Genomic DNA, 13,077 nt, shown 5'->3' on the forward strand with positions numbered 1-13,077 from the left:
ATGCCATCTCCTCTGCGCTTCACCTGAGCCTGACACACCTAGAGGAGAAGAACACCCATGTGCGGATGCTGTTCCTGGACTTCAGTTCAGCATTCAACACCATCATCCCACAACACCTGGTAGACAAAATGAGACTCCTGGGTTTCAACACCCCCCTGCGGAACTGGCTGCTGGACTTCCTCACTGACAGACCCCAGTCAGTGCGGATTGGTCAGAACATCGCCGATGTCATCACCCTCAGCACGGGCTCCCCCCAAGGCTGTGTCCTGAGCCCCTTGCTGTTCACCCTGATGACACACGACTGCGTCCCTAGGTCAGCTACAAACCACATCGTGAAGTTTGCGGACGACACAACAGTGGTGGGCCTCATCAGGGACGACAACGACCTGACCTACAGAGAGGAGGTGGAGCAGTTGGTGGGCAGGTGCAGGGACAACAGCCTGGTCCTGAATGTTGACAAAACTAAAGAGATCATTATCGACTTCAGGAAAAACCAGCCCAACCATGCCCCACTTCTTATCAACAACAAGAATGTGGAGGTTGTCAGCAGCATCAAGTTCCTAGGGGTGCACATCACAAACAAACTCACCTGGTCCGTGAACACTGCATCACTGGTGAAGAGGGCACAGCAGCGCCTGTACTTCCTGCGGAGGATGAGGAGAGCCCACCTGCCCCCACCCTCCCTCATCACATTCTAAAGGGGCACCATAGAGAGTATTCTGACCAGCTGTATCTCTGTGTGGTGTGGAGGCTGCAGCGCTTCCGACTGGGGTAGTGTGAGGAGGGTGACGAGGACAGCAGAGAAAATCATCGGGACTTCTCTCCCCTCCATTCAGGACATTGGCCAGAAGCGCTGCCTATCCCAAGCTAAGAACATTATCAGGGACCCCTCTCACCCCCATCATGGACTGTTCACTCTGCTAGCCTCTGGGAAGAGGTACTGCAGTGTGCGGTGCAGGACCACCAGGTTCCACAATAGTCTTGTCCCCCTGGCCATTAGCCTGTTAAATGGTCAATCAAACACATAGTAAATCTAAACTGCTGCTAATCTGTACATCTGTTGGTTTTGTTTGACTTTTTGCACTACTGGCAGTTCTTTATAGCTAGCCACTCCTTGCACATCTGTTTCTCTGCACTATTGTACTTACAGTGTTATTGTTACAGTGTTATTGTTAATGTTTACCTGACTTGTTTACCTGACTGCCCATTTTGCACATCTGGTTAGCTGCTCCTCTTGCACTATTTGCACTACTGTAATATACTATACATACTTACTTACTTACTTACTTATTGCTCCAGCGAAGGTCGGGGGGTCCCGTCCCTGTGCGTTGAGCCGACCAGATGAACCAGGTTTTTCCAATGCTGGCGGTCTTGTGCCAGCTGTTCTGCATCCTCTACGGCAACTCCGTGTTGTTGGAGGTCGCCCGCAACGACGTCGAGCCATCGAGTGCGGGGTTTCCCTCGTGGTCGTCTCCAGCCTGCGGCCTTTGGGTCAAACTGGAGAATGGCTCGTGTCGGATGGTCTGGTGGTAGACGAAGGACATGGCCAAACCAGCGGGTGCGGCGTTGTGCGACCAAGGAAGATGCTTGGGGCTGGCACGTGCGGGCTCTGAGCTCTTTATTGGAGACTCGCTGGGGCCACCTGATGTTCTCGATGGTTCTGAGAGCCCTGCTATCAAAACCATCGATTCTTGTGGCCAGGGTGTCGTTCAGGGGCCATGTTTCTGAGCCATAAAGCAGGATAGGGAGTACGGCGAGGTTGTAAATGCGGAGCTTCGTCTTGCGTGCGATGGTCTGGTGCCGCCAGAGTGGTTTCCAGAGAGACTGCAGAGCAGATGCTGCCAGGGCTCTTCTGCGGAGAATCTCTGGTTTTAGGTCCCCATTGTCTGTCACCATGGACCCCAGATATACAAAGCTCTTGACAGGCTCTACGATGTCGCTACCAATTTGGATGGGAGGTGGATCTGGTCCATCACCGACATACATGAACTTGGTTTTCGTCCAACTCACTTGCAGGCCAAGCCGCGCTGCCTCTTCGCTGTAAATGCCCAGAGCGTCTCTCAGCTGGCTGTAGGAAGTGCTGAGAATGATGGTGTCGTCAGCATACTCCAGGTCAGTCAGGTGGTAGTTGCCGAAAGACACTCCGGGGATGCGCTCACTAACCCTGAACATCAGATGGTCGATGATGCAATTAAAAAGGTCGGGAGCAGCCACACAGCCTTGGCGAACGCCGCTGGAGATAGCAAACCAGTCGGAGTCAATGCCGTTGATACGGACACAGCTCTCTGTGTTGCTGTAGAGCAGCTTGAACAGGGCTATGATCTTGGGTGGTGCTCTGAGAGCTTGGAGGATGTTCCACAGTGAAGAGTGGCAGACGGTGTCAAAGGCGGCCTTCAGATCAATGAATCCGATATATAGATGGCGATCTTTACGGAATTCACGGGTCTTTTCTATCAGCAAACGGACGGCAGAGATGTGGTCCGTTGTGGAGCGGTTGGGCATAAAGCCAGCCTGCTGGGGACGGCGGCAGCTTCTGATTGCTGGAAGGGCACGGCTGAGCAAGATCCTGGTAAAGACCTTGCCCGGGATGGAGAGTAAGGTTATGCCTCTGTGGTTTCCACAGACAAGCCTGTCGCCCTTGCATTTCCAGAAGGGCAAGATGACTCCTCTGGTCCAGTCGGTGGGCAGCTGCTCCGATTCCCACACCTGGTTGAATAGGCGGGTTAGCCACTCCACCATGCCATCACCGCCGGCCTTGAGCATCTCGCCGGTAATGGCACAGATGCCGGGGGCTTTCTTGGTGTTCAGCTTCTTCAGAGCAGCTCTCACTTCCTCGGGTGTTACGGGGTCTGTGCAGCAGGTGTCGTTAGGAGGTGCTGTGCTCGCAGCCCGTAGGAGGGTGGGATCAGCCGGGATGGTGCTGTGCTGCAAGAGGAGGCTAAAGTGCTCCTTCCAGCGCTCGAGGCAGTTGGCTTCTGTCATGATGAGGTTGCCGTCTGAGTCCTTTACCAGGGCTGTCTTTATGTGTGGGCCGCTACGGGCTTGGCGTAGTAGACTGAATACGCGGCTCATGTTGTTGTTGTTGGCCGCGGACTCAAGCTGTTGGGCTTCTGCCTGCCAAAACCTCTCCCTATCTTCAGCAATGGCCACATTGCGCAGGCGATTCAGTCTCCGATACTCTGTGAGGTCGCCTCGGAGTCGGGCCTCACGCCGCTGGTCTATGATGTTTAGTGTCCTCTCTGATATCCAGGGCTTTCTCGGGGAGGATCGCGGGCGTCCGAGGACATTGTGAGCAGACTGGAGGACACTTTCCTTGAAGGCCGCCCAGTCTGTCAGCTTGTCAGGAGCCAGGGTATCAAGAGAGCGGCGGATGGAGCAACTGAAGTCTCTGGCGATGTTGGGGTCGCTGAGTCGGGAGGAGTCGGGGCGAGGCAGAGTCTTGTGCTGGTTGGCTCGGAGCTTTAGCTTGAGCTGGGCCACCAGCAGACGATGGTCTGTGTTGCCAAGCTGTGCTCCTCTGAACACCCGGCAGTTGGTTACAAACGACTTCCAGCGTCGTGATATCAGGATGTGGTCCAATCCCTTCCTGGTTCTGCCATCTGGGCTGTACCACGTCCAGTGATGGATGCATTTCCGGGGAAACCAGGTGTCAGCAACACAAAGGTTGTTTTGGTGGCAGAGGAGGAGGAGGCGGTTGCCATTGTCGTTTGTTGTGCTGTCAACGAAGGTGGTGCCGACAGGTGAGCCGGGGGACCGATCAATGCTGGATAGAGTGGCGTTGGCATCAGTGAGGATGATGGTGACGTCGTGTGGTGGGGCTTGGTTGACAGCCTGGTGGAGTTGGTCAAAGAACGCGTCCTTCGCATCCTCATCAGCGACATCGGTGGGGGCGTAGGCGACGATCACTGTCATCTTGCCGTGATGGTGGAGGAATCGAGCAGACAGTAGTCTGTCACTTATTGGTGTCCAGCTGATGAGGGACCTCCGGAGGGCTTTTGGAATGGCAAGAGCCACACCGTAAAGGCCGGTCCGACTCTCGGGGCCACTCCAGATGTAGCAATGGTTGCCAGCTGTTGTTTCACCATTGCCTTGCCATCGTACTTCACAGAGCCCTGCCATGGTGATGTTATAGCGACAGAGCTCTCGGGACAGCAGGGTGGCAGCTCCGGGGCGAAGGAGTGTCTGGACATTCCAGGTGGCGACACGGGTCTTATGACGAAGATCGATCCGTACTCGTTGGTCGGGGGCAGGCTGGGGTCCGTTACCGTGTTGGTCAGTCCGGCTTCTTTCTCTGGTCAGTTTCGTAACAAAGTGTGTTTCTCCTGGGTGAGTTGTTAGCCCTCCGCAGGATAGTCGGTTGGTGGGGCTGCCACCTCACAGCGTACCGACACGCTGGGGTCTTTGTTTGTCTGGAACCTACCCCGGAGACCGGCCCGCCATGGGTGACCCTACCAGGAGCAAGCTCCCGACGGTATCGCTCTCCAGGGTCACTGGAACACGCAAGCCCCCTCGCCGCATCAAGGCCAGACCCATCCGAGGGGGATACTATACATAGCCATAATTATTTAGTATATCATTAGTACATAATACTCCAACTCAATACAACATTTTATTTATATCTGTACATTCAAGGAAACTGTGCGGGTCAGATGTATCGACATTTTGTTCTGTATACACGTGTACTAGAATGACAATAAAGTAGATCTGAATCTGAACCTGAATCTGAATGGGAACCGCGAAGTTTCGCAAGTTGAGGAAATCCGACAAGTTTGTATACATGTGTTTTACCTTGTAAGTAATACTTAAATAAACCACAACCAAACTCAGTTTTGCTACCGCTTTATTTTTCAATATGCACACTTACATGCTTGTCTGTGTTATAAGGCGGTGTTGTGCCAAAAACTGCCCCCGTACCCTTGCATGAAATTTATTGTTATTATTACTATCATTATCAACTATATGACTACCGTAAATTCCAGACTATAAGGCGCTACTTTTTTCCCAAACTTTCAACCCTGCGGCTTATTCAGTGATGCGGCCAATTTATGTAATTTTCCTAACGGGTGCCAGCGGCGCTCGAGTACAAGAGGTAAGATTTAGACTGCAACTTTTTAGCTTGTGCACAAATTAAATTAGCGTAGACATATTTTCATCATGCAAATTGCAAAAAGAAAGGCACATGACGCAACATTCAGGCTAAACGCAATCGGGCAGTCCGATATAGAAGGAAACAGAGCTATCGCACGTTACCGTTACTCTGCGAGCGTGATGCTAGCGTGTTTTTGAATACGGGAGCGTGGAACGACGTCTATATGACAAAGTCTCTTTCCCAGAACAAAGGAAAACAACTTTGATGACGTCAGCTATAAGGAGGAAAATGAGGACGGCTTACCGTGCTCACTATAAGTACGATATGTTATTTTAACAGAGCTGTTTGCTGTGTTGCGAGCGTGTTCCTAGTAGCGTTTTGCTACCCTTCACAGGCACGGTTTGGGTGGAAAGTTTTAATATTATTATTAAAGCTTTGAAAACTCTCTCGGTGTACTGTCTTTCTTTGTAAACATGTGTAACCATGTATAATATGTATTTGCAACTGTATATTTTTGTAATGTATTTATTTTAGAAACTTATTCTGATATGTTTTGTACGAGCAAATAAGAAGGGGAGGGGCAAACGCGGGCTGACGGGAAGTGGAGTAAAGGTGAGACGTGTTTGTTAATGCGGCCGACAATAGTGGATATATATTTTTCCCACCCTTACCTTTGGAAAAATACACTTTTTTCCTTGGATTACTTTCAACGGGCACCTGGACTCCGCAGGTCTGTATTAAATGTTAAGTGCCGGTATGATTTTCCGTTAATAATGACGGCTGTGTTTTTTGATCTGTATTGGATATGGGTTAATTTCTTGTTTGTATTGCGTTTTTTTCAATGTGGGCGCATGCGGCTAATATACAGGTGCGGCTTGTGTATGTACAAAATCGGTTTTCCCGCGAAATGTGGTGGGTGCGGCTTATAATCAGGTGCGCTCTATAGTCTGGAATTTACGGTATTTTTATTGTTTTTGTTGAACATCGCTAATGTTATTGTTATTATATTGCTGTCACCAGTATATTATGCAAATTCATTACAATCTAAATATATATTTACAAACAAAACAATGCGGAGAATAAATATGTTTGTGATGATGGTGAAAACTAAACAAAAACCAAATAAATGGAAATGCAATCATATAGAGATAACTTTTACTAAGAACACAAAACAGACACACCCTGCACAACTCATAGTTAGGGCAGACAAGTGGGAGCATTGATGCTGGAGGCATCTGGCTGGAACTCCCAGGTTTTGTCTTTGTAATGCACGGATAAGGACTCTTAGCAATCGGTGGTCCTTCTACCTAGCCCCCATAGTATGCTGAAAATGTATGGAGACAGCACTGATGATGCTGGTGAAAATAGTGATGGTGATGATAATGAATGAATGAATGAATGAATGAAAACTTTATTCGAACATCAAAATAAAAACAGAACAAAAACAATAATATTTTCAAAAAGGGGTTGTAAGAGCAAATGCTGTGCCCTGCGATTGGCTGGCAACCAGTTCAGGGTGTCCCCTGCCCACTGCCCGATGATTGCTGGGATGGGCTCCAGCTCCCCCGCGACCCTACTGAGGATAAGCGGTGCAGCTAATGAGATGAGATGAGATGAAGAAGCAAATGCTTATGAAGATGATGATGATGATGAAGTGACTGTGCAAGTATATGTATCAGACTACATTTTTAAAGTAACCCTCCCAACCCTGGCTATTATTTTGAAGCCTTAGCCAGCTGCAGGATGTTATTGTTTACTTTGCCCATGTGACACTGAGCCAACCAGCGGTATGATTTTTGTCTGATGTGAAAAAAACAAAAGCTCGCCTGGTGGAATGTGCATGAGGTCTATAATTATTTGCAAACACTGTGAATCTGGCCCAGAACGAGGGCATGTTTGCCCGTTTGGCCGGAGTTAAACAAATGCGACCTAGCTGTCCCAGCAGCGGGAATACCAAAAGGGAGATTTTCGAGGGGACTAAAAATACAATCATGCAACAGCAAGCAAGCCCTCACCAACCCCGGGGTCACCGCTGTTATGTAAATGGAACAGCTGAGTAGTTGCTTGTTGTTAATGAGCCTGCTGTTTTGCGTAATGTTTTATGTATGTATCATGAACTGCTTCTTCTTTTTAATTAAAGTGGAATACTCGAAAAAATAATAAACAGCAAGTTGTTTGCCAAGATCCGTGCAACCTTTATCACGTTTGACTACAAGGTAATATATATTCAAATGTTCTCCAAAATTGGCATCGTAACCAACATGGGTTGCACACTATTCCCTAAATTTGAGCGGTTAATCCGTTCCACATCCACCCATAATTTATGAATTTCTGTGAAGTAGGAACCATATACCATAGCGTAAAACAAGGAATCTGTTTACTTGTGTGCATTACTGTAGTTCCCCCCACGGTGGACTCGTAGTACACAGCAAATAATATATGTAAACTCTAGCTTATTCGCTAAAAAAGCCGCATGTGTATAGTATTTATAGTCGTAATGGCAAAAATGCCAATGTCCATATATAGTGTATGCTACAATAGTATAAATCCAGGTGTAGTGCAAGTACATCCATCCACACATTGCGGATGTCACAGTTGTATCTCTGCATATATAGTGTAAGTCAAAGCTTCTGTGCGCACCGTGTAACAAAAAAGACGAAACAATAGAGCCTACTTTTTGAGTGAGAGTGAACGAGCACATTACTTCTTCATATTCGGTGACAGACATGAAAGAACTCATACTTTAATTAATATCAACAGTTTAATTTTCGACTTATTTGGTTTTCCCTTTTTATTTTTCCTTTTCCCTTTTGGTTGTGTTTTTTCGTTAACAACCACAGAAGGGATAAACACAACCTTGTTTTCTTGATTAACAATCCATGCTTCAGAAGAAAGAACTCAGGCCTTTGGGATGGGTGAAATGACTGCACCCTCTTATGGACAGTTTCCGGGCGTTCACAGGTCTCATCACAGAGAACACAAATCTTAAGCAAAATCTGACCACAAAATCTATCAAAACATTTATGGATATGTTTTAATCATGATGAAGACATACTCCGTGTTTATGAAATGTGTTTGAGATATTCATGTGTACAAGCTCACTTCATTTTAAAGATTTGCCCCATTGGCTTCACAAACAATGTAATAAAGTATTCACACATCCATCCATTATCTGCACCGCTTATCCTCAGAAGGGTCGCGGGGTAGCTGGAGCCCATTCCAGCTATCTTCGGGCAGTGGGTAGGGGACACCCTGAACTGGTTGCCAGTCAGTCGCAGGGCACACAGAGACAACTAGCTCACTCTTTCACACCAAGGGACAATTTGGACTGGCCAATTAACCTGACATTCATGTTTTTGGAATGTGGGAAGAAACCGGAGTGCCCGGAGTAAACCCACGCAAGCACGGAGAGAACATGCAAACTCCACACAGGAAGGCTGGTAGCTGGATTTGAACTGTGCCACGCACGTGCTAACCACTGCGCTTCTGTGCCGCCACAGTATTCATTCTATGCATTTTTACAGCAATAGAGGATTTTGAAATTGTTCGTGTTGTGTTTATCCTCCTATAAACGGTCTTAAAACAAATATATACGATATTTCCGCCCCCATCCTTTTCAATTTTTTGCAAAGTACCTGCGATCCACTCAGCAGCGCTAGAGAGCTGACCGCTGGTATAAGTGTTGGTGACACTACAATTAATTCAATTTACATACTATTAGTTTTGCACACAAAAGTGTCCAAACTACGTTTACTTCCAATTCCACTTTTACATTCATAAACCGTGCAGCTCCTTAACAGCTGTCGACACAAAATTTGCTTTAATTGTGCTTTGATTACAAACAGTTAAATTCCACTTTTGCCAACCAACCTCTGGGTTTCTGAATGACTGATTTGCTGTCGAGTGCATCCCATTAATCTAGCCAACTACAGGGTGGCATGAAATGACAAATGAGGTTGCAAATGACTGAAGCACAGATCCAGCGCTACTTTACCTTCAGAGCCCATTCGCAGTCATTTATGGCTTCTTCGTACTTTTCCAGATTGATGTAAGCCTGCGAGAGTGCAGACATAGAGATATTAATTCAATAAAAAGGTGAACTATTTTGGGTCAATTAGGTGCCAAGAATAAGCTCCTTTATCGTTCTATTTCAGTAAAAAGTTAAAAACATACTTACATAGTGTGAATGACTACATATATCAATACATCAATAAAATTAATCTTTTAAGAATACCACATTGAGCATCTAACAACATATGTATGTATTCTTTGTATTAATCTTTGAATCTCTCTACTAATCGAAAAAAAAACTTTTAGGGCAGTGGTTCTCAACCTTTTTTATGCAGTGTGCCCCGAGTGGAGTATGAAATATATATGTCGGGACCCCTTAACCAAATCAAATCTATGAAGTGAATCAGAAATGAAAATATTTGATGTATATGATAAGATTGATTACATGGAATATATATTTTCTGTTAACCCATAATAAAGTCATATAAGAACCAAACCTCATGAATGAGTTGTAGAAACAACTAAAAACTCAAGAGAGTCATGATATATATATATATATATATATATATATATATATATATATATATATATATATATATATATATATATATATATATATATATATATATATATATATATATATATATATATATACTGGACTGTCTCAGAAAATTAGAATATTGTGATAAAGTTCTTTATTTTCTGTAATGCAATTAAAAAAACAAAAATGTCATACATTCTGGATTCATTACACATCAACTGAACTATTTCAAGCCTTTTATTATTTGAATATTGCTGATTTTGGCTTACAGCTGAAAAAAACTCAAAAATCCTATCTCAAAATATTAGAATACTTCTTCAGACCAAGTAAAAAAAATAAGTTTATAACAGCAAAACTAAATCAAACATTTGAAAATGTCCATTGATGCACTCAGTACTTGGTTGGGAATCCTTTTGCACGGATTACTGCATCAATCCGGCGTGGCATGGAGGCAATCAGCCTGTGGCATTGCTGAGGTGTTATTGATGCCCAGGATGCTTCGATAGCGGCCTTCAGCTCATTTGCATTTGTAGGTCTGGTGTCTTTCATCTTCTTCTTAACTATACCCCACAAATTCTCGATGGGGTTCAGGTCAGGGGAATTAGCAGGCCAATCAAGGACAGTGATGCCATGGTCAGTGCACCAGTTACTGGTGGTTTTGGCACTGTGGGCAGGTGCCAGATCATGCTGGAAAATGAAATCCTCATCTCTATAGAGCTTTTCAGCAGATGGAAGCATGTAGTGCTCTAAAATCTCTTGGTACACAGTTGCATTTACTCTGGACTTGATGAAACACAGTGGACCAACACCAGCAGCTGACATGGCTCCCCAAACCATTGCTGACTGTGGGAACTTCACACTGGATTTCAAGCAACTTGGATTTTGCTCTTCTCCAGCCTTTCTCCAGACTCTGGCGCCTTGACTTCCAAATGAAATGCAAAACTTGCTTTCGTCTGAAAAGAGGACTTTGGACCACTCTGCAACTGTCCAGTGCTTCTTCTCCATAGCCCAAGTCAGACGCTTCTTCCGTTGTCTTGAGTTCAGACGTGGCTTGACCATGGGAATACGGCTATTGTAGCCCATTTCCCGGACACGTCTGTGAACTGTGGCTTTTGATACCTGGACTCCAGCTTCAGCCCACTGTCTTTGAAGCTCCCCCAAATTCTGGAAGCGGCTCTTCTTCACAATTTTGTTAAGGCTGCGGTCATCTCTCTTGGTTGTGCAGCGTTTCCGGCCAGATTTTTCCCTTCCAACAGACTTTTTGTGGATATGCTTTGAAACTGCACTCTGTGAACAGCCTGCTCTTTGAGAAATTTATTTTTGTGTCTTACCCTCCTGATGGAGGGTATCAATGACGGTCCTCTGGACAGCAGTCAGATCAGCAGTGATTTAGTTTACTGAACCAAGCTGAGTGTTTTTAAGGCTCAGGAAACCCTCGCAAGGTGTTTTGAGTTAATTAGATGATTCAGGTGATTAGTTGAATAGCCTACTTGATATTCTAATATTTTGAGATAGGATTTTTGAGTTTTCTTAAGCTGTAAGCCAAATTCAGCAATATTAAAATAATAAAAGGCTTGAAATAGTTCAGTTGATGTGTAATGAATCCAGAATGTATGACATTTTTGTTTTTTTAATTGCATTACAGAAAATAAAGAAGTTTATCACAATATTCTAATTTTCTGAGACAGTCCAGTATATATAAAATGTTGTGGGATGGTGTCATAATAATCTGTAATAATCTGTGGTCTCTGCAGCCATTTGAGACTTGGCTATACAAATAAACATGTCTTGACTTAAAAAATAGGAAAAATATTTTGATTTTCAGTACATTAAATAAGATAAATACTGTTTAAAGACTCACAACCAAGGAGTCTATTTTGTGGTCCGTATACATTTTATATAATTTATTACTTGTGTTCTTTTATGAATTGTCTCTTTTTTTGCATGAATCTTGCTTTTTAAATGAATCTCAAAACCTTACGTTCCCCATCTTATTTGAGAACCACTGCTTTAAAGTAGTAGTACTGGAAGACTGCGAAGACTGTTACGTTCCATGTCACTCAATATTCTTTCAATTGTTGAACGTTAAAAGGGATCAATGTATTTGTACAAGTACTCACCTGGGCTCTGTTGGTATACAACTGCTGCATATCCCGTAGTTCAGCCAAGCCTTCACTGTAATACTTGATGGCGGTCTCATAATCTCCTTGAGCATAGGCTTGATTCCCTTTGTCCTTAAATGCTGCACAAACCCCCAAAACAAAGCAGACGGTATTTACTAGGAAATACAGCTGGCCCTGCAGACGGCACAGCAACCTGTCCACCTCCCAACGGCAGATTGAAGTGGCAGGTAACAACACACCAGTGGCCTTTTTCTCTTGAGCGAGCCTCCTCTTCCTCCTGTCTTCAGCATCTCTCTCCATAAACCTCATAAAATTCTCTGCTCATAAAACGAAAAACACTTCTATTGGCATTTATGTCTCCGACGTAGGGCCCCAGTGGCATAAAGGGTAACAATAAAAAGAATAATAAAGAATATGTTGCCCTCCATTACATGAGAATTGTAATATTTCTTCCCCTACCTGCACTTTCAGTTTGTGCATCCTGCAAATTATAAAAAGGAATTGTAGGTATCCTAAAATCACTAAACGGATTTTAAAAGCAAAAACAACGTTAACACATGTGACTTGTGTTTCTTGATAAACAACATTTCTACCGTAGGGGGCTTGGGTTGAGGATTTGTATTGATAGTGGTCTTGTTGATTCTGCAGGTTCCATTCAAGTCTGCAATTCGGCAGTCTGCTTTCTCGATAGCTTTCTGCTGGACATCCAGGTCTGGCGAATTTAGGTCCTTCACAAGTTTGCCTGGGGGGAATTAATACAGGGTTCTTACAGCTAAAGTGAAATGCAAGACCTTTTAGGACTTTTTAATGCCTTTTCAAAACGTATTTAAGAATAAGTCGACAAAAAAACAATTGAAACAAGCAAAACAAAAACACCACATGAATGAGGCAATTTTAAACTCTTTTAATTGCTAAAATTAAGGTTTCTATAAATGGTAACTGTATAAGATTTTTCTGCTTTTAATATTGGTCACCTCTAAAGGAGATTCCATAGAATGCCAGTATTTTGACTATTACTTCACACTGTTGTTTGTTGTTTTAAGAATTAAGCACTGTTTACATCATTGTTACGAGGGGTAAGATCTTTGGCCCGGACCCGAACTTATGTCTGGCCGGTCGGGCATCTCTCTTTCTCGACATCATTATGTTTTTCCCCCTTTGTGGAGGATCTGCACAGAAGGCACTTACCTTTACCATTAGTTTAACTCCAAATCACTAAATCCAACTAAATTTTCCTCCTTGGTGTTCGAGTAAAAAACGCGTGGCTTCCTCCCCCCACCTCCCTCACGTCAGACGCCATTTCTGCTTTTTGG

General features: G+C 44.6%; 1 protein-coding gene across 3 annotated transcripts in view; it reads right to left on the reverse strand.

The window, feature by feature from the left end:
• The window catches only part of ttc12 (tetratricopeptide repeat domain 12), a 67,397-nt gene that overhangs the window by 52,208 nt on the left and 2,112 nt on the right, over nt 1-13,077 (reverse strand). For all 3 annotated transcript variants that reach the window (XR_015851552.1, XM_088345892.1, XM_088345890.1), the window contains exons 2-6: nt 12,358-12,506; nt 12,224-12,245; nt 12,004-12,081; nt 11,762-11,883; nt 9,084-9,143 (exon numbers count right to left, since the gene is read on the reverse strand). Coding sequence is in view for 2 of the 3 variants with exons in the window: in XM_088345892.1 (XP_088202018.1) it covers nt 9,084-9,143; nt 11,762-11,883; nt 12,004-12,081; nt 12,224-12,245; nt 12,358-12,506 (431 nt within the window). In the remaining variant the exon portion in view is untranslated. The remainder of the gene's footprint in view (nt 1-9,083; nt 9,144-11,761; nt 11,884-12,003; nt 12,082-12,223; nt 12,246-12,357; nt 12,507-13,077) is intronic.

The sequence above is a fragment of the Urocampus carinirostris genome, chromosome 10 (assembly GCF_059441175.1).
Source record: "Urocampus carinirostris isolate Australia breed hairy pipefish chromosome 10, RoL_Ucar_1.0, whole genome shotgun sequence".
Lineage (NCBI taxonomy): Eukaryota > Metazoa > Chordata > Actinopteri > Syngnathiformes > Syngnathidae > Urocampus > Urocampus carinirostris.